General features: G+C 43.1%; 1 protein-coding gene across 6 annotated transcripts in view; it reads left to right on the forward strand.

Moving 5' to 3' along the window:
* FYB2 (FYN binding protein 2) overlaps window positions 1–22,642 on the forward strand; it is a 438,738-nt gene that overhangs the window by 328,051 nt on the left and 88,045 nt on the right. For 3 of the 6 annotated variants that reach the window (XM_085602511.1, XM_085602507.1, XM_085602509.1), the window contains exon 12: window positions 1,776–1,868. In XM_085602511.1, coding sequence (XP_085458637.1) covers window positions 1,776–1,868 — 93 coding nt within the window. Of the gene's footprint in view, window positions 1–1,772; window positions 1,869–22,642 lie in introns of all 6 variants that reach the window. The other 3 variants (XM_085602512.1, XM_085602508.1, XM_085602510.1) reach the window with 1 other exon arrangement.

The following is a 22,642-nucleotide window of genomic DNA, read 5'->3' on the forward strand; positions in this document are numbered from 1 at the left end:
TCCTGCCCACCATAGGTGTCACTGCTCCGTTATCATGTAAGATGGAGGCGCTGCATTCAAGACGTTTGGGTGTCTTACAATCTGTTTAAGAAAAGAGGGGGCAGCATCTTCACCCTGGCCTCCATCTGATATCAAGCCTTCATCCAGTGACATGTCTTTTTGTATCCATTGTGTAATATTATAGTTGTGACAATGCTCTCTGTGAGAACTACTAGACAATGTGGGCATATTAATGAAGATTTATGATTTGCAATGATTCCTATTGGACAGCTGAATCTAATTTGAACCTTCGATGGGGACCATAAATAACTGCAAAGCACACTGTTATTTATAATTTCAGTATCAAAATTCTAAAGCTGATGAGCTTTTGAAAATAACTCTTCAGAATGAAAGCAAAGTATAAACTTTGCAAGACAAAAAAAGTACAGCACTTGCAAAAGTTTTTTTAACATCAAGCGATAAGCACAATGTAATAGAGGCAAATTGAGTTTCCATTGATAAGCGAATATCAAAAATCATGCGTATAAGTTAAAATTGCAAAAGACCGGCAGTGTGCCATGTGTGTGCTGTTTAGGGCATTTGTCATAGTAAACTTGAAGAAAGAGGTGGCAGGAAGGAGAGGCTTCCAGGATCATTGATCTGGTGCTCCTATAAACCGCCCTATCACCCTACACTGCTCCAATGACAGCCATTGATTGCTTCTTGCGCCTGGCCGAGCTTTCCTGCAGCCTTCCCTTCTCCATTTTTTGTTTCGTACCACAATTCTACTTTTAGGCACAAGACATAGAAGACGACAAATTAGAGGCCTATGCCTTGATAACTGTTTGTGGGTTGTATGCTGCTTTATCCTCCTCCGTTGCTGCTGCCAATCATTGTTGCAACTTTTGGGTTGCTTCTTCTCTTTTACTGGGCTCTGAATGCACTGCCGATCCCAGCCCAGGCGGGCTTTTCTTGAGAAGCCTGGAAAACTTGGTAATTCTGCCATTATGCTGGAGAATTTGTTGACTTCAGTGCCTGAAGAGATATAGATGAACTGTATCCATGCTTCATCGTTGCTGTTCAAGGAATTCCAAACGTTCTAATGTGCTCAACAGCAATGCATACTCAATTCAAGATCTTGGTGGACGGCCTAGTCGATACCCCCACTTATGGTATAAGAGGTGCTGCCATCTTCAGTCTTTTTGGCGGTTGCCTCACACTTCACTTTAACCTTTGTTTTTTTTCATGTAGTTATAGGTGCAGAAAATTGTGTACAATTAACATAAAGAGCAGTTGTCCTTAATTTATATTTTAAAGTTAATATATATAGTGGTCAACAATTTCCATTCTAGAAGTATGGTTTCTGTGCTGGAAACGGTTGTTCTCGATGCCACCATCACAAAGGAGTATTCGCCTTAAGCTGCCTGATTGCTTTTTCTTCGTTTATGGTCACAGGTATATGCACTTATTTATTCTTCTTTTTGAAGACCATAGATTCCTCAATTAGCCAATATAATATCATTAATAGCACTTGTGTCCAAGAAATTATAATTGTGATATCTCAACAAATGGATGTGCAAAGCTCAATTAAGTAAATCCCATACTCAAAGCTCCAATGCAGTACTTGAATTTTGTGATCAAGCCATGACTACATTTAACTAAACTGCCTATCGCCACGTCCACATCCGCTGCACCTCCCCAAGTTTGCCCACTTTGTTACTAAATTTTGTGGTTAGAAGTACCTATTTTTGTATATCTACTGTCTTTTTATGTAATACAACCTTTGTTTCTAGCAGAAAGGGAGATGATAAACAAAAACCACGAATACCAAAATTTCTCTTAAGTAAAGAAGGAAAGGAAAAGAGGAGAAGCTGGGACTTGATTGAAAGGTAATTTATGAATTTTATGGCTTGTGTAATTTTTGATTTTCCTTTTGAATTTGTGAAGTTTAACTACTAAAAGCGGTGTATCGTCTAGATTTTAAGTACGACGTGTGAGAATGGCACATCATATTTTTCATTACATGCAAGAGAAACCACAATATCTATTCCAACCCTATTTCTTTGCCATTCTATTTTTACAAACATTTTTTGTTTGTTCCTGGAGGCTCTAATGGCCTGGTTTGTACTTGAAGTTTATGTACAGATTTCTTTGTTGTTTTAGGGTCACATATTTCTTGCATATAGGCGTAGAAAGTTATAAAAAGGGAAAATTGTCACGTTGAAATTAATCTGCGTCTGAATGGTATTAATATAGCCACAAGCCTTAGGCTTTTACAGTGCACAAAAGGAGTAATTTATAGCTGTTAACTATCCACCACTTATGCAATCCTTCCTCCATATAAGTCAAGTAAAGTAATCCAGGTTAATTTAAAGTGAAGACTTTGCAACATGCCCACTATTGAATTCAATTAAAATGCAGCATTAAGTAGCATAGCCCTGTTAAACATACGTGTTCTGGTCAACGAGTACATGTACATAGACTCATTAAAAGTAAGGCTCAAGTCTACACGTATATGAGCGTGGAAAGAATTAGGCGAGAACGAGTTGATCATAAGAAAGTACATTGGTGAGTGATTAATATCTACTATTGTTCATCGTTTTGAAGCCATAAAATACCAAAAATTAGATTGTCTTAAAATAATTTCTTGATTTTATTCCAGTGGCGTTACTAAATGGGTGTGTTAAAGGTTATGGAAAATGGGGGCGGGGGCACAGATAAAAAAAAAAATTCAAATCCAGATATGTGGCTGGGAAACTGTAAGTGTTGAAATTTCTTAAGGGTAGTCTGGAAATATCTCGTCAATTTAAAAAAACAAAAAACATGCATGTATCCTGAACATAAGCGTACGATTTACACACTTCTTTGTGTGCCAGGCTATCGCTTTCCTTCATGCTCCGTTTCTATTCTCTGTATTTTACTTTTAATTTCAAAACCTCACAAGTGGTGTGGAGCCAACCATGGGCTCCAAATCCCAGCCCTCTCTTCCCCAAACTTTGTGATCCTGTGCTTGTCAGTGTATCTTTGTATGCCACGGTTTCCTCGTCTGACAAGATCAGAAGCGTGTAGCAGGGGTTCTGTTTGCGTTCATGGCGAGTGAGGTATAAATTCCACCCCATAATATGAGCCAGTGGGAGCCGGTTGTTTACTGAAAGCAGTAGGGCCAAATGGTGTCTGCACAATTTCAAAAAGAAATGATCTAGTAATCAGTAGGTTCACAGATAATTGAGTATTACAATAAAATGGGTGAATAGCAACAAGGAGCACAGTTACTATCAGAACCGAGCTAAGTGATTTGGTTATGAACTTTCAAATTCATGTTTTACACTCCGCTATGTTTTCTTTGTGATCGAAATATGTCAATTTTGCGGAGAGAAACCCTGAAGTCATCATAAGGTCTCAAGGTCGTAATGGAAGAAAGGCCAGCTGGGGGCCTGAAGGACATTACGCTTCAAGACTGAGGCACCTCACATGCCGAGGAACATTCTGTACCTTCTCCATATCCCTGTTCTCCAGTCTTCAAGTCAGAAGCTCTGAAGCACATAAATAAAAGCAGAATAGAAGTGGATCTAACTCTGTTGCAGGTGCATGTTTCCATATCCATTCTCTTGGTGTGTGTGCTACTGTGGACTGCTACCACATAAGAGGCTTATAACTCCCCATGGACAACCATACCAAGCATTGAAAGCACCCCTCCCTGTCTCCTTCTGCAGGCTCACCTGTACAACTTGAGAGATGTTTTTTTTAATTGTTTGATACGTCAATTAAAAAGATTCTCAGTAGAGGGAGGTGATTTGGCACAAGGGTGTGGGCAGGAAGACTGCACATGGAAAATCAGCCGCATCTAGCCATACCCTGGTGATGCCACTCTTTTAGTCCAGTATTTTATGTCTAAAATTGTTCAGAAAAGCCTTTGAAGCCTTTGAATCATTATGGGTTTTTTTGCATAATGAGTAGGGCACACCCTAGTTTTTTTTTTTTGGGGGGGGGGGGGGAGTTTTATATAGCATGAACTTGACCTGAATGTATCAAAGCATTTACTTGTGCGCCAGTTGCGTTACAGACTGACATGAACACAATTTCTTGGGGTGTGCTGAAAATCACACATCACTCCCAGATACGATAGTCCCAACAGATAAAAGGGTTTCCCAACATCTGTGTTTGATCTTCTTTGCAACATAATAATATATCTTAGTATTTTTCCAGTTCTTGTGGTATGTCATTTTCTAAAATTGACCATTCACAATTAATTGAAACTTGAAGGTATGATGATAAATAGGATTGATTTTCAGAACAATCTAGTGCGTGAAGTAAAAAAAAAAGATCAATCTCTATTTTCCAATTATGATAAAATGCTGCAAGGTTTGGCCACTAGTATGAATGTGTTTGAGAACTGGAGTTGGTACCTAAAAATAAGGACAGCCTTCAACGACAGTGTTTGGGGTAGCTCCAACGACGGTTTGCGGTGAATGCACAACACTGCATTTCTGAGTGTCTTCCTATGCCGGGAGTAGATTATACGAGCTAGCTACCAGAGTAGGGTTGGCTGACAGATTTACAGGTTCTACACATAGGGTACTATCTGTGGTTTTTCTGTTCTACCTACTTAGACAGCCACAAATAGTGTGGATCACACTGTTAGATTTGGTCCTGAAGAAATGCCGTCCACCTTGACATGAGGGCTAGAAACATGTTGACCACCATATAATGCGCAATACCGTGTGACATTGAGGCAGGGGTGCGCTACATTCTCCTTTTTAATCAGAATAGGAGCCAGGTTCATTAGAATTGTTTTGAGTGGACTCCTAATTCCTGTTTTAATCTTCACATAGTCTAGTGACCCACTTCACCACATCTACACTTCTTTTTTAGGCCCCCTCACACCCACTGCACCAATACGGCATGAAATAGAATATCTACGTTTAAGAGCTCCTCATAGGGTGCCCGTCGGTTATTGCAGCGCCGACCTGACTAGGAGCACGCCCTATGATGCAGCATGACACCTAGCTGGCTGGGTGTGTGAAGGCACTTATTCCGAAATGAAGAATCTCTCCCCCCTGGGTGGTAGGAAATTTGTATCAACCCGGTGATGCCACAACTTTCCCCCACAAAAATGTGTGAAAAAGGTAATTTTTTTCAGCTAAATTTGAGGTTTGCAGGGCATTCTGGGTAAGGAAACGTTGGGGGATCCACACAAGCCATACCTACCTGGAATCCCCTGGGTGTCTAATTTTCAGAAATGTGTGGGTTTGGTAGGTTTCCCTAGATGGCCGCCAAGCCCGGGGCCAAAAACTCATGGGACCCCCTTTGCAAAACCAGGTTGTTTTGTGATAGGTAATTTTGATGTCTCCTCAATAGGTTTTGGGCCCTTGCCTGACGCGGACCCTAGGCCTACCCACGCAAGTGAGGTACCATTTTTCTCTGAAGACTTTGGGGAACGCAGGATGGGTGGAATTTTGTGGACCCACGCAAATTCCAGAACTTTCCACCACAGAAATGTGAGGAAAATGTTATTTTGGACACATTTTTAGGTTTGCAATGGATTCTGGGTAACAGAACCTGGTGAGAGCCAGTAAAGACACCCCATCCAGGATTCCCCTCGGTGTCTAGTTTTAAAAAATGTACAGGTTTGCTAGGTTTGTCTACGTGCCAACTGCGCTAGGGCCCAAAATCCACAGGTATGCACATTGCTAAAAAAAATTCGGAGCCCAGTGGGCTTTCTGCCGCCCTGGGGGGGGAATCTGGGAAGGGGTTTTCATCCTGAAATGCCCCTAAAGGGGCAGAAAGACTGTGGCTATTTTTGTGGGGGTGGGGGCATTGGTATGACCATTTTGGGCAGCCCCCATCCCCACGCATAAAAAAAGCCTGCGTACTCGCTGGCGCCTAGTGGGCTTTCTGCCCCCCCCCCCCCCCAGGGGGCAGATCAGGGGCCACTGCCACCATCTGCCCTCCCAGGGGGGGCAGAAAGACTGGAATTTCTCTGGGGGTGGGGTATTGTTATGCCCATTTTGGGGAGCCCCTACACTAATAAAACAAAAAAATCCATGGTTTCTAGTGGGCATTCTGCGCCCCCAGGGGGGCCAGATTGGGGGCTATAGCTCCCATCTGCCTCCTGGGGGGCAGAGAGACTGTCATTTTTATGGGGGGGGAGGGTGGGGGCATTGGCGTGCCCGTTTCGGGCAGCCCACACCCTAAAAACAATTGCGCAAAACAAATCCCTGGTGTTTAGTGGGCTTTCTGTCCCCCCGAAGGGGCAGATTAGGGGCCAATGCTCCATCTGCCCCATGGGGGTAGAAAGACTGTATTAATTGGGGGGTGGTGTGGGGGCATGGGCCTGCCCATTCTGGGCAGCCCCCACCCTAAAAAAAAAAATGAAATGAAATCCCTGGTGTATAGTGGGCTTTCTGCCCCCCCGAAGGGGCAGATTAGGGGCCAATGCCCCATCTGCCCCCCGGGGGGGCAGAAAAACTGAAAATTGGGGGGTGGGGGCATGGGCCTGCCCGTTTTGTGCAGCCCCACCCCTATTTTTATTTTTTTTACAATTCCCTGGTGTCTAGTGGTCTTTTTGCCCCCCCCCCCGGGGGGGCAGATTGGGGGCCAATCCCACATCTGCCCCCCAGGGGGGGCAGAAAGGCTGTAATGGTGGCGGGTGGGTGGGGGCATTGGCGTGCTCGTTTCGGGCAGCCCCCACCCTAAAAAAAAAAATGAAATGAAATCCCTGGTGTATAGTGGACTTTCTGCCCCCCCGAAGGGGCAGATTAGGGCCCAATGCCCCATCTTCCCCCCCGGGGGGGGGGGCAGAAAGACTGATAATTGGCGGGTGGGTTCATAGGCCTGCCCGTTTTGGGCAGCCCCCACCCCTATTTTTATTTTTTTCAAAATTCCCTCGTGTCTAGTGGGCTTTTTCCCCCCCCCGGGGGCAGATTGGGGGCTACTGCCCCCATCTGCCCCCCAGGGGGGGCAAAAAGACTACATCGTGCCAAAATAACCAAGGGGGAGCAAAGGACCTTGCCCAGGGGGCCGCTCCCCCCTCCCTGCTGTCTAGTGGGTGGATCCCTGCTTGGGGATCGCCCTCCTGTGGCGATCCCCAAGCAGGGATCCACTGGGGAGGGGTACCATTGGAAAGGAGAAATTCTCCCCTTTCCAACGATACCTCTACCGTCTTTCTACGTGCTCAGGGGGCTGAGATAGCCCCCTGAGCACGTAGAAAGAGAAACAGAAATGAGCCTCTATGCTCATTTCAGTTTCACTTTCAGTGTAATGACGTCGGTGCGACGTGCGTGCCGATCGTCATTACACTGAAAGCAGGGGGGGGGGGGGGCCTCGGGAGCTGGGGAAGCTCTTCCCCAGCTCCCGAGGCTATTTTTAGTGAAAGGGAATCCCTCTGGTGCCCGCACCAGAGGGATTCCCCAGGGAATGCCTCATGGCGAGCTGGACTCGTCATGGGCACAGCGCGACTGTGCTCCATGACGAGTCCAGCTCGTCATGGGCACAGAAGGGGTTAAGACGTCATTGCACGTTATGCAAAATACCCTATGTACATCCTACCCAGTAGTTGAACGAGATATTCCTGCACACCGCTCTCTTTCGCTACCACTTGGTGAGAGATGCACACGTTTGAACCGTGTATTGCATATAAAGGTCCGTAAAGCCTGTTTAAGGTTTTGTTGGTGCTTTGCATGCATCACAGGTAAGTTAAGGTAAGGTGGGACCCAGTATAGAACGTACTGATTAAGAAAATTAAGGGACTCTTGAAATGTAACTTGTATAGAAGAAACATACACATTAAACATGAAAAACCTTTCTAGTATATAACTAAAAATCCTAATTTCAATTATTTTTGTTTTTTATGTTTTACTGGATACAGTGCAGGTAAGTTTTAACAAGATAAATACATTCATGCATGCTGAAATGTTGAATATATTAACCTTACTTCCGTGCATTGTTAGACTCTGCTCATTTTTTTCACTAGAGGGCATGTATGACGATGTCCAAACGCAGGAACAGAGGTATTGCAGTTCTCGAGTGCCTAACCATAATCTATGAAATCATATTGGGAAAATCGGGAAAGTGGAAACAAAATTCTCAACTAGCGAATCTTGCTTTGCATCCTAACCGCATGCTGCTTTTTAGAACATGATGATTTTAGAAAAAATTGCCTGGATTATTTTTCTATTTAGAAATGTGTATTTATTGTGCTATGTATATATGGTTTGGCTTTTGGTTTAAATATACTTGTTACTAAAGTCAGGACCATAGCTTAGTGAGATTTGAGGATGCGAGTCCAACATTCCCCACCAGCTTCCACTGTGGGGAAAAAGGATAGTATGAAGAGTGGAGAGATGGAGACAGTGTTATAGCATCACACATGTGCAATTAGGTGGTGTAGTCAATGGTATGTGTATGCTCGAGGCCGGAGTGTATGGAGAATAAGGGACACATGCACGATGGAAACATTTTCTGGGTTCCTAATTGCAACTTTTTGCGACTCACAATTAAGACTGTGCAAAATGCGATGTACCAAGGTGCCTCAGACACATTTAGCGATTCCCAATGGGGTCGCAATTGACCTGCCTCATCAATATTCATGAGAGTGGTCGCAATTTGCGACCATTTGGGAATGGCCTGTAATCACAAGGATTGTGGCCGGATGGGGTCTGCAGACCATCATGTATGTGATCGCTTTTGAAATAAAGCAAATATTTTCTTTTTTTAAATGCAGCCTGTTTTACTTAAAGGAAAATAGAATCTATGTAAAAAATAAGAAAAATTTCATTTTCATTTTTTGGGAGCAGGCAGTGGTCCAGGAGACCGCTGCTTTCTCTTAAAAAATGTTGGCGCCCACATTCACAAGGGGGAAGGGGTCATTTGCGAATGAGCTACCGCATCCTTCACGGAGTCAGTAAAATCTCAATGCTATGCGACCACATTCCGGTCGCAAAACATTCGTACATCCCCCTGAGACTCCCTGTTAGGAAGGTATGCTCTTGACATGCCCCTTCCAAATACTGACTCACAAACCCTGTTTTGCGAGTCGGTAATAGGTTACCGGCTTGCAAAATAGGGTTAGTACAAGCCAAACAATTCTTTAGCGGTCTCAAATGGCATGATTCTCCATTTGCAGCCGCTAAAACGTGTTGTATATGTGGTCCAAAATGTTTTGACCCAGGAGAATGAAAGCCACTCTTCAGAGTGTGCTCTCTGGGTAGTTTTTTGTATGTTAAGCAAACAAGCAAGCATTGGCAAAGAAAACAGGTCTTTCCTATGGCACCTACTGGCAATGCCTGTTGGTGTTGCTGTACAGCAAGTGGAGGTAGCCAGTTGGCACCAGACCTGAAAGTGAGTCAAGCAACTCTTGAAGTAACTTAAGCAGCAGTCCTTATTAGTGAAAGTAACAATATATATTTCAAGGCTGTTGGCCGAAACGCAACATGACCGCATTGCACCTTTAAAAACTTGGAAAATAAAACAATTGTTGACAAGCAGAATCAGCGCATTGGAGTTGTCCGTTTCTCGTCTCGATGCCAGATAGCACCAGTGAGTGGTAACTCAAAAAAAATATATATATATATTTTCACTGAAAAAACCATAGGTTTTACAGACGTTATAGTTAGGAATTAGCATTTAAAAAAACCTTTGAAATTCACTGAAAAAACTATAGGCTTCAGGGACATTATAGTTAGTTGGGCATTTGACTCATATAAAACCAGAAAAATTTGCTCGTTATAGTTAGTTGAGCTAACTATAACTCAAGCGCCCGCAATGCACTGATGAGGACGTCACATATTACATCACTCATGACATGATCAGTGACATCACTGATGACATCATCCAGTGAATGTGTGTTTCTGTAAAGTTTAAATATTTTTCATGTATATCTATGCCAAGGTGTATTGAAGAAAAAGTGGATTTACAAGTGCCTGAATAGATTATTTAGTAGGTGCGTGATTGACTGTATAAGTGAGTGATTGAACATGTGTTACTGAATGTATGGGTTAGTGACTAAACTGTGTGAAAGTCTGTATTAGTGTCTCAGTTTGTGTATAAGCGGCTGCATGGGTTGGTGAGTAGCTACATGAGTGTCTATATGGGTTATTAATTTGTTTTCTGAGTATCTGTATGGGTGCTTCAGTGTCTGTATGGGTGGGTGGGTGTGTGTGACTGCATACATGTCTGAGTGGGTGATTCACTGGTTGTATGGATTAAAAAGTGCATCTGGGAAGGGCTGTATGGGTGAGTTAGTGTGTGTATGGGTGTGTTGGTGAGTGAATGAATGTCTCACTGGTATGTGTGAGTAACTACATATGTTTTAAGGCAGCATATGTGAGAGTTGGAGTATATAAATGACTATACGTGAGAGTAAGTTATTTGATGTCACTGACCAGGTCATGAGTGATGTAATATGTGACGTCATTATCAGTGTATTGCGGGCGCGCGAGTTATAGTTAGCTCAACTAACTATAATGGGTGAATTTCTCTGGTTTTATATGAGTCAAATGTCCCAACTAACTATAACGTCCCTGAAACCTATGTTTTTCAGTGAATTTCAAAGGCTTTTTAAATGCTAATTCCGAACTATAACGTCTGTAAATCCTATGGTTTTTTCAGTGAATTTTGAAAGTTTTTTAAATGTTAATTTCATATTTGAATATTTATAAAACCTATATTTTTTCTTTTTTTTTTTGTAATAGTTTGGAACTCTATAAACCTTTTTTAATTAATTAAAAAAATATGTAGTGTTTTATATCTTCAAAAAACAAGTGTATATGTGTATATATATATATATATATATATATATATATATATATCCAGAAATCGCTGGTGCATGGAAGACGTAGTAGAGATCCGTAACTCCAAAAACACTCGCTGACACGGACCTTTGGTAAAGTGCTCAATTTAATTAATTCGTGAGGCTGTCGTCATAACGTTTCGGCTCCGTGGAGCCTTGATCACATTACCATATATAATTTTTTTTTAGAAAACTGAAGTCCCTTACCGGTAGTGTACCAAACTCCATCAGCACGTGAATCCTATCCGCAATATTGCTAAACTCGTAAAGGATGCGCATTTTGTATCCGACTGGTTCATGGCACCGCATCCTGCGTAGCATCACATACGTATGTTGTCGCGCCAGCTGCTACTTTGGTATGTGACGAGTACGCAGTACCAAGCCGCACCTTACGTCATGTACGTATGGGGTCATGCCAGGTACGCCATTCCCTCATTTTTTTTTTTGCCTGAAAACTATATCTAAATAAGTTTAAAGTGTATATGAGAACAAGCGATAATTAAAATATTTTAAACATTTATATATTTCTAATTGTAATAAACTTGTATTATGGTAAATATATTTTCTCAAAACCGCATCGGGTGCGAACTTCTTGCGCGCTCGGTGCGCGATTGCCATGTGACCTTAAAGAAAAGCATTTGATTGGTTCATAACATCTCCCAATGTAACAGGTGGAGGACCCCACCCATTTTAGTCATTCTCTCTACAGCTTTTGATGAGAGACTCCTCTTCTGCTTAGAGAGCTTTTTTTGAAAACTTTTTGCTATGTACACATATCTGACACTACACACAACATGCAACCATCATCTTCATCAATATTCATGCTCTGTAAAGTAGCTTTCCACCTGTGATAGCCATGCATCTAAAAGCTACATAACAGAACTTTTCCCCACTGCCAGAGGTAGCATGGTTGCATACACTGTCCACAGCACAATGTAATGTGGTACGGCCCAGGGGCAGTATCATGCAAGGATAATGAACACACGGACACAGATAGATAGTGGAAGTGGGTACGGGCACCTGCGCTCGACTCCTTTTTATTACCAGGGTCACATATCCAGTGACGTCTGTGCTGAATGCGTGTGGGGTGAGTGTAAACCAGCCCTCAGGGAATGGTTGCTGCTAGCATCAACTACAGCAGTAATCATTGGATCACACACAGAGATTCAATAATAGAAGGGTAAATAGTTTCTGCTGCAGTAAGATAGGGACACTAGATGTGAAATAATACACAAAAGATTCTATCGTAAAATAGTCATAACTTGTGGTATACTGAGATACATGCAGTAGATCTGAAATAATACACAAAAAGATTGTATCATAAAGGATCCTTCAGGTCTAGTGCACTCAGATAGCAACATCAAAAGCATTCAGCATGTGCACAGCCAGTGATGTGTGCTGCGGGCGGGCTGTACTAGGAACAATGTCTGTTGCCTACAGGACTGCCTCATCTGCAATAGCGACTCGATCTGAATTGTTAACACTGCTCTCTGCAGTGTAGGCCAGAGAGCGGTCAGCATGGGCCCACAGCCATGTGGCGTTGACTTGAGCTGTCCTGTTTGCCATACGCGAAGCAACAAAAACCGTGTGCGGACCCTGTGATGTGTATGTGTCGTGCGGACAGAGCACACTGGAGCAATGTATTTTGCCTACAGGACTACGTCATCTACAATAGCGACTCGATCTGAATTGTGAACACTGCTGTCTGCAGTGTAAATTGAAGGCAGTAGTTAGCACAGTCTTCCATGAATACTTTTTCCTCACTTCCTCTTCACAAAATACAACATAAATTACACAAAACTCTGCCATAAATAAATCAAAACAATTCGAATTGCGATCTCTGCTGTCCGCTGTTATTCAGTGTTCTTTACCACTACCAAGAAGAATTTGGTCATTGTACTAGACCTATAAGTCGTCTTAAAAAAGTAAGTATACTAAAAGGCTATTGTGTATATTTCAATAGACATTGTAGTTAGTTGCCTACTGGATTCTGTAATTAAACAATCACCACTCGATCTGAATTGTGAGCCCTGCTGACCGCAGTGTAGGCCAGAGGCAGTGGTCATTAACGCCTCACAGCCACGTGCCGTTGGATTCGAAAGCATGGAGTTTGTTGCACCTGATCGGAGGGGGTACACACAAATCATCACAGACTTTATCTTCTGACATCCTCAATCACAGAATCAAGACCCCGTTTCACTGTTCCAACCTGCTTTACCACGATGTACTCCACCAAATGCAGTCAGCTAAGCCCAATAATCATGTGCAGCAGTTGGCTACGGAAGCACAGAGTCCGGTAAACCTCAACGGAGGGAGTTCTGTGAAAACCAAGCAGCAGGCAATATCGGACATCATCCATTCTGGGATCAAGACACCGTTCCACTGTTGGGACCTAGAGTTGCTTGCACCTGGTCGAAGGGAGTACCTTCATCTCCACTCTCAGTTGTAGTTCTAAAATCGTCCATTCTGGGATCAAGACACCGTTCCACTGTTGACACCTAGAGTTGCTTGCACCTGGTCAAAGGCTTGACCAGGTGCAAGCAACTCTCCACACTCATGTGTATTTCTAACATCGTCCATTGTGGGATCAAGACACCGTTCCACTGTTGGGACCTAGAGTTGGTTATACCTGGTCGAAGGGATTACCTTCATCTGCACTCTCAGATGCAGTTCTAACATCGTCCATTGTGGGATCAAGACACCGTCCCACTGTTGCTACCTGTTGGACTGCTGTGTTAGTAGTATACAGAGCACTCCACGGTGCTGGGCCTCAGGCTGGGTGCTGTCTGCCTGTGTCGCGGTAGCCAGTGTTGATCTCAGGAGCCTTCCCAGCTCGCAGACCTCGGCCCAAAAGCTTCCACCAGCACGTGGTGAGCCCTCTTTCACATACGGCGGTGTCGAAAGGTGAACTGTGGGGCATATGTGCGTCGCAGCGGCCATGACGGTTTCTGGGTACCAGCAGGCTGAGAGCATTATTCCCACAGCCACCTTCGCTCACGGCGTCAGACTCGTGGTGGTGTAAGCTGCGCAGACCTGACAGACATGTTCGCCATTCCGGAAGAGAACCACACCCAGAGAAACGTGCCTTTTATTCATACCCCTATGCTAGCCCTTCGTACGCCGAGCCAGCCAACTACGCTAATGATTTGGGGGGTGGAGGGGCCATGTACGTGCTATGTTTTCGTAATCTTCCCTACTGACTGTACTATCATGGTTGCGGACACTGTCCACTTCACTCAGTAGACCATCAGTGTATGTTGACATGTACATGTCTGTGCTCTTCATACTCCAGTCTGTCCGGCACATCATCTCAACACTTTGCATTGTATACTTTTATAATCGAGAATCACTTGCCACCTTCGCACATACTTTGCTCCCATCTCTCCCCGCATTCTGCATTGTGTGGCAGAGGTGCTATGTTTGGTTTGTGTAAATAGATAGCCAGGGTTCCCACAGTACATAGTGTTGTTGTGTCTGCTAGGTGTACATGTTGTTTGTCATGTTGTGTGTGATTATATAAGGTAGCGCGTTTATTTATGAGCAGTGGTTTCTCCCATTTACATATCGCTGTCTTAAACAGGATACAGAAGTTTTTCTCACAGGTGAAAAGTGGGATCACAATGACAGTCATTCATCACTATGCAAGAATGTCCAACTGCACAACGCTTCTAATCTTACAGCCCCCAATCTTGCGTGCTTTCTTAAAAGCACGCCAACTCCCACAATCAGACCAACATTCACACAGCTTTCTAATGGCAGTTATCTGCTTCTTAATAACATGGACTGCTACGCAATGTGAGCTGGCATACCGTATGTCCTTCCTATTTCAAACCAGATAATTTCCTCTGGCAATCTCTGTTCCCACCCACACAAAGTAACTCCCAAAGTTCAACTTGGCCTTCAATACCTACTTTGAAAACAAATATTATTAAACTGAGCAAACTGAAAGCGCTTTTGTTTCAAACAGAAGTGTCCCTCACTTCTCTAAAAGTAATTTATCGACTGCAGATAGCACGAACTTCAAGTAAAATACACTCCCTTTTAAATATGAACCTCCCATTACACTTTGTGAATTGTTACACAATTTTCAACACATCTGACATTTAAGGTCTGGCACGCTTTTTTAACACTGTCTCCACCGGCCTTGTCACAGGCTTTCAAACTGTTTTTGGAATAATACCACACTTCATTCATTCGATCATCTCTGGAATAATGGGAGCAGTGCCCATAAGTCTCACTCTGTTTGCGGCCATCCTACCACTATTTTAGCTTGTTAAAAATGGCTGCGCTCCATGTGGTAACAAGCATGTCCAACAGAATACGCCTCTACGCGAAGCTACATCAATACCGTAAAAAAATGGAACAACTTTTTGGCTGCCTGCCTCTATCTATTATCGGAGCCAGCTACAACATGATATTTATTTACACATATACAATCTGTGTGTAACCATCTTTTTATTGCTAAACTTGCCCAATCGACTGGCGAATGGATCTATGCCTTGCCAACATCCCAGCAAACGCTCCCGATATCCAGCAGGTAATGGAGTATCTTGAAAACCATGAACTTGATTGTTCGGGCAGTGGAGCAATAGCGGATGTAACGTAAAAAGGTATCCTGGCAGAATGGGATTTCTGCACAGCCGTGAAAGTTCTCCTGCAACGTGCGACCTTTGACAACATCGCAGATTGCCTGCAAATTCAAATTGCCACTCCAACATTCGAAGAACATTACTGTCCCTTCGAGGATATGAATTGGATCGCTTCGCTTTTCTCACATGATGGCAACAATCGCCTCTTGGAACATTATGCATCTCAAGCCGCTGAAGAACTTCTGGACTGCAATCTCCAAGACTTGTAAGAAATTCACTTTATTCTTGGATTTATTTTTTCCAACTTTTTTTTACTTTTTCCTATAAATTTTTTTAATACTCTTCAATTGAACTATTTTCATATAATAATTTTTTTAAGTTGGCCCTTATGTCTCCAGACTAACCAGGGATGGATGATATATGGCCTATGCAAATACGCTATTTACTAGGCCTGGGTGGTAAATTCCGTTCCGCTCGCGGAATTTGGGTAATTTCGCTTTCCGCAGAGAACGCGGAATTGCCCAAAATTCTGCGTTCCGCGGCGTCACGGAGTTTTTCGCTTGTTCACGTTCTCAATATGCTTGTTCATGAGATATTTCCCCCGAGCATGCAAACAGCGATCGCAAACAGGAAAAAAGCATCGCAAACAAGCAATTCAGCATCTTTGCGGAATTTCTGTGTGTTCGCGGATATTTTTTACCGCTTCCGCCCACCCCTATTATTTACTTGCTAAATTAGCCTAAACCCGACATCCATTTTGAAACCATGTCTATTCTTTCCACACACGTCTCTCTGCCTGCCTGTTATCCATGAAGCCCTTTCACACAAATTAGCTCATCCTCAGCCTCTGCTCACGAGCTGGCGATCAAGATAAAAAACACGGCATTGCTTAGGAACTGGTTGGCACAGTGTGGTAATTGTATCCTACCTTTATTTTCATTCTACAATTTACAGTCATTCATGTCTAATAGGTATTGGTTGTCACATGGAACTGTAACATGTAATGTGGAATTGACTGATGCAGGAGATTAGGTTTGAATACAGCAGAAGCGGTTGGAGTTTGCCTCAGCTGGATGCCTTAGCTCTTGCACCAGTGGGTCCATTTATGGCACTTAAATAAAGACACTTTTTTATATAACTTGCAGACTCCATCGCTTTATCCTACACAGCCACTTAAACACACCTGATGTCACCATTTGTCTTCTGTGGCATTGCAACATTCTGCATTATATTCTTCACGATTATTTCTTTATTCCTGCTTGCTAAAACAATCAATTCGAGTCTTCAGACCGGTAGGGGTGAGTAGTTTGCTTCCCGCTATAATCTAAACCCATACTAACACCACTTGCACAGCTATGCTACAGCACCCAGAGCACATCAGTTTACAGCAATCAGCTCACGGTTTCATCCCCGAGTGTACCTGCACCTCACCTCAGCACCATCTCACTCTGGGCAAAACAGCACTTTCACACCGCTAAGGGTGAATACTAGGCCTGGGCGGTAAAATCCGTTCCGCTCGCGGAATTTGGGTAATTTCGCGTTCCGCGGAGAACGCGAAATTGACCAAAAATCTGCATTCCGCGACTTCGCAAAATTTTTGGCTTGTTCGCGTTCTCAATATGCGTGTTCGCAAAATATTTCTCCCTGAGCACGCAAACAGTGATCGCAAAACAGGAAAAAAGTATCGCGAACAAGCAATTCCGCGTGTTCGCAGAATTTCCGCGTGTTCGCGGAGATGTTTTACCGTTTCGTGGAGATTTGCGTAACGCGATTATGCAAATTCCGCCCACCCCTAGTGAATACTTCGCTTCACACTCCCTGTATAGCACACCCTAACCACCCCACAGAGCTCACAGCACTATAGTCTAAACCCATATTAACACCACTTGCACAGCTATGCTACAGCGGCCAGTATGCTACAGCGCCCAGAGCACATCAGTTTACAGCAATCAGCTCACGGTTTCATCCCCCAGTGTACCGGCACCTCACCTCAGCACCATCTCACTCTGGGCAAAACAGCACTTTCACACCGGTAGGGGTGAATAAATCGCTTCACACTCCCTGTGTAGCACACCCTAACCACCCCACAGACCGCACAGTGCTCCTACCCCCCTCTTTCCTACTCTTTTTGCCCTTTATTCCCCTTACTCGCTTCAACGGAATCACAAAATGGCTGCCAACACTTCCTAGTTGCAACCGCTCGCACGGCTCGCAGCCAATAAGCAGCAAGCTCTTGCTCGTAAAGCCACAGCCAATCAGATGGCAGAATTCCCAAATATCGATATCTGTAAATTTCGATATTTATCAAAAACTACTGAAAAGATTTACACCAAATAAACAAAAGCATGCTTTATAGACCAAGACCCTTCTCCCTGCCACATTTGGGGTAATTCCGTTCACCCGTTCGACGTGTAGCCTTGTCTAAAGTTTCCTATGGAAATTGCATGGAGAAAACACGTTTTGGGACCCCCCCCTTGACGAATCACCCCCAAACATTCAACATAGGAGCTGATATAAACAAAGAATTAGTTTGGAAAATTGCATGAAGATTCATCAAACGACGCCAAAGTTATAAACAAAACATGCTCTTCCTATGGAAACTTGATCCTAACTATAACTACCTACTGGTGACCGCCAGTAGGTAATATATATACTTATATATCTTCATACTGTATTTCTGCCATTTCTGTATTCTGCAAATACAAGGCATTCATACTAACCAATGGGGAAAGGATACCCAGAGAAAAACACCTTCCCTTTAAACCTCCAGAACAAGGCTACATCCTCAACACACTCATCCAATGAGAGCTTTCTCCGTAAAAATAATGTAAAGAAATGCTTGAACATGCTTGGAAAAGAAAATTATAAAGATCACTTCCTCCAATGGTAAAATAAAATGATTCTCCCTCCACCTCTCCCTCGCAGGGCTTTATGGATGCAACACTGTGGCACAAGTGCCAATCATTTGAAGAACAAAGAGTTCTAAATTAGTAATTCCAAATTCAGGGTTGCAGACTTTAAAAACATGAGAAGTCATGCAAACCCTTCGCCACAGCTCCCACATACATCCAGTTAGTATGAAAATAGCGTTTTATGGAGTGTATCTGATAGATACCCACAGGCAGTTCGTTGTCCTGATGGCTGTTGAATCTTTGCAGGGATAGATGACATGCTTCAGGCCAAGACCTGCAATGCTGCAGGATCTCAGGCTGGAAGTAACATCTGTCAGTGTAGGCCCAGAGTTTAGCGGCCAGTGCAAAAGGAAAGGCAGTGCTACGGCAGCCAGCGGAGACCAACAAAGACCCAACCTTCAGTATGTGTCCCATACCTGAGCACAGCACTAAAGGTAGCTCCAATGCTGCTTTTTCTGGGGAAATGCACTGCATACTGGATCTGCTATAAGCACTCATTGTGAAGGTTCCTGGCGGTGGGTAGGATGAACTTTTAGATCACAAGACCAAGGGCCCAGCCACCATGAGCCCTGTTAGCATGTCGCACACATGCTGTTGCTTGGGCTAACAGAGGTACCCTTCTTATCAGTGACTGAGACGCTTGCTGGACTCTAACATTCCAAGCAGTAATCCGAATGTTAGGGTTGGGCAACCTCAAACCCCTTCCTCCTGTAGGTACGCCCAACTAAAGTATAGTTGTTATTGAAGCCATCCGAGTATCTCCATTTTTCTCCTCTGAAATGAGCTCCTTCTGAACAGAATGTAGGTTTGCCACATGCTGCATGAACACTAGTTCTGCTCAGAAGTAAGGCATCTGTAATCAGGTAGATCTGTAGGGCCTGATTTCGAATTGGATTGGATTGTGAAACCCTTTGATTTCTGGAAGTGCAAAGTTTGGGGGATAATCCTCTGACCTTATTTCCTCCACCATGGACATACTATGGTGGAAAACACTTCAGAGGTGGTTTCCTCTTTTCATATCAGTTGTTGCTTGCATTTTCATATTTTATTTCAACCATTTTGTGATCATGCAGTGCTCTACTGTTTGTGCATCCTTTATAGTATTGTGATTCTTGTGGACCACAGGCAAAGTGACCTGTAGTCATTCTTTTTGACTTTTGATGACTTTTTGTCAACTGTACTATTTAGCAATGGATCTCATTGGAGAATGGGAGCAATAGATGCATCTGAGACACTCTGGGATCACTGTAGTTTATTATGCCTACATCAATATATGCCGAAGGTCTTTACCACCATTGCTTTCAGTACACTTGGAACAGGATTGTCTATTGCTTAACCCATGTAGGCTGTTTTGTTCAGCGGCATCATTAGCCAATTATATGATGTTGATCCAATGTTTTTCTCGCTGGTTTCATATGATTATTTTGTATTGCATTGGTATGTTATAAAAGAACCACTTAGTAGTGCTAAATTGGCTGTTTATAGCAGGTTGTGTTTAAACCAAGCTGAGTTGATGGAAATCAAAACCTCAGATTCATAGCTACACGTCTAAGATTTCAGGTCTGATCAAGATGGTGTTCCAAGGAGCCCAGTACATTTGAGCCGCAAGAGGCAATACAATTGGTTTTGTGATGGGATGGAAAAACCCGCTTCAAAGAATCTTAAGGTTGTATTTTTTTTTTTTAGATATATTTCCCGATTTGATTGGTTTCTCAGTATGGGCACATAGCGCTCCATAAGTGATCTTCTACTCTGATCGTCCTACTTTCTTGGGACTTGCAATAGAAACCAGCCTGTGTAATCAACTTAGTTGTACTAGACCTCTGATTGCAAACAAACTGTGCAAAACACACAGTACTGAACAGACTTCTCTTTGAGCAAATTCTATAAGCAGTCATGCACTTTATACCTATTAAGTTGCAAATGTATATTTATATGATCGATTCAATTTTATGGTTTATCAACATTTTACATTTTTTAAATTCTTTTTATTAAACATACAGATGCATATCAGAACATCGAAAATATTTCACACCCATTGTCTCATGTACATTAATAATAGCAAAGTCATCTCTTATTTACCATTGGGTTCTTATCCAAGCATTAGGGTTGTTCGGGTGACAGGTCCATTGACAATTACCTCGTACACTACAATGTCTATTCCCCACATCTTACATCAATTACCTCTTTGTAATGTTTCGAATCTGTGTATTCTGCCCTCTTACCCCAGACTTTGCCCCACTTCCCAAGGCATCCTCAGCTTTGATAGACCACTTTCTCAGCTGCACAGCACAAATCAAGGTCCTTCTCCCATTACATTACTTTAGGGGGTTTTGTTTCCACCCCAAGCCCTAGCTATATTCCTTTTTGCTATTATAGCTGCTATCATAGGCCACAATTTAATATACTTCAGCCATACGGTCTCCCCTGTAACGCATGATATGTGCCATCGGGCAGCTAGTGGGACCAGCTGCCCCAATACAGCAATCAACACCTGTGTGACCTTACTCCATTATCTCTGCAGCAGTGGGCAATTCCAAAATGTTTGGAAAACGGTGCCAACGTCCCCACATCCCTTCATGCATTTATTCAAGTCACAGCTACCCATTCGGTTAAATCTTGTCCTAGTTGTGTAGGATCTGTGTACGATTCAGTTGTATGAAGTGGAACCATGCTCTGATGGTCACTTCTCTGGGGCTCTGTACTTCTTTTGCCCGGTCATCATGCTCCCAACTCCTCCTTCCCATGCCTCTCGCAAGGAATTTAGTTGCCTCCCTCCATATTCGTTTCATCGTTAGTGTATGTTTCTTTAGTCCGTTCACTGTTTTCCTACAATACAGTGCGTCCAGGTATCCTCCCTGTCCCATCAATTGGTGGTCTTCTCGGCATGCTGGCTCCTCTCATCCGGCAAAGCCCCAGTCATTGAGTGTGACCAGTTGTGCTTCCCAATAATATCTTCGGATATCAGGGACAGCCTAACCTCCCTCATACACTCCCCATTGTAATTTGTGGAGTGCAATCCTGGAGTTTACACCATCCCACATTAGTTACCTCACTTTCGAATCTATCCTGCAAAAAAACTGAGTGTCCTATGGGGTGTTCTGAAGGACGTCTAATAGGCACGGTAGCACCATCGTTTTAAAGATGGCTCCTCTTCACATTAGCGAGAGTGGTAGCATTCTCCAGTGTAAAATGTGCCTCTGTAATCTACGTAGTTGGCGGAACAAATTGCTGTCTAACAATTCTGTCTCAGCTCGGGAGATCAAAATGGCAAGATATTTAAGTTTATCTCTAATTGACATGGCATTCCCGCTGGTCGGTATGGTCGGGGTGTCCCCGGCCAATACAAATGCGAGAGATTTATCCCAGTTTATCTGGTAACAAAAGTAACTGCCGAACAGCTGGAATATGCGGAGTATATGGTTTATCGTAGATCGGGGCTTTGTGGTTTTTAACATGTTTTTAGACAGAGTATTTTTGTGCAATGGTTTATTACCAACTAAGTATATAATACCATTTGAATTGGAATACTAGACCTCTGACTTCAGCTGTGAGCATAGTTGGTGAATAAGTCATAAAGTTGTTTAGGACTAGACTGGTCTGCCACAGCTTTGCAGAATGTGCAGAGAAGTTTAATATCTATTCTCTGCAAACTGGGAGCCACTGCAAAGCTTCCAGTGACTGAGCAATATAGTCTATTTGGTATATAGTTTTAGTGAGTCTGGTAGAGCTTGATTTTGCAGTCTCTGGATTTCAGAATGTGAGTGTTTATTGAGCTCCAGCAGAAACAATGAAGCAGTTAACAAATCTCTACAAGACCATGGTCCGTACAATGCAAAATAAGGGTGAGGTTGATTTTTTTTAACCATGAATGTGTTATGTTGATTAAAAGTAAGTATTGCTTCATCCATTCGCTGAGGTGTTTTAAACCGTGGGATGGGATTTTAGGTGGGGTCAGTCAGAGCACAAGTTGAACTAGTCAACATTTTAGAAATCCCGTCCCTCATCTTTAGCATTACATTGTCATAAAGTACTGGAGGTTTTCACAGTTTAGATGTGCCATGATAAGGTAATTAGTTAACATCTGGATTTTTAACTTCCTTGAGTATTGTGACTATTTTATGTTGAGACTTGGTTAATTTGGGCCACCTCATTAGATTCTTTGCATTTATGACCTCATGTGAAATTTGCAAATCTCTCTTGAAATCTGGATTGTTCTCCTCCATTGTTCAGCCCACTCTTTTTAGGGCAGCCAAGTCTAACAGAACCACTCATTGCTCTCAAGTTAGTTTCAACTTTTTACATTGAAGATGGGGAATCCTATCTTGTGTTCTGATGATTGTAAGGTGAATAGATGCTATGATCTGGTGGTA

This window comes from Triturus cristatus, chromosome 4_2 (assembly GCF_964204655.1).
Source record: "Triturus cristatus chromosome 4_2, aTriCri1.1, whole genome shotgun sequence".
NCBI classification, from domain to species: Eukaryota; Metazoa; Chordata; class Amphibia; order Caudata; family Salamandridae; genus Triturus; species Triturus cristatus.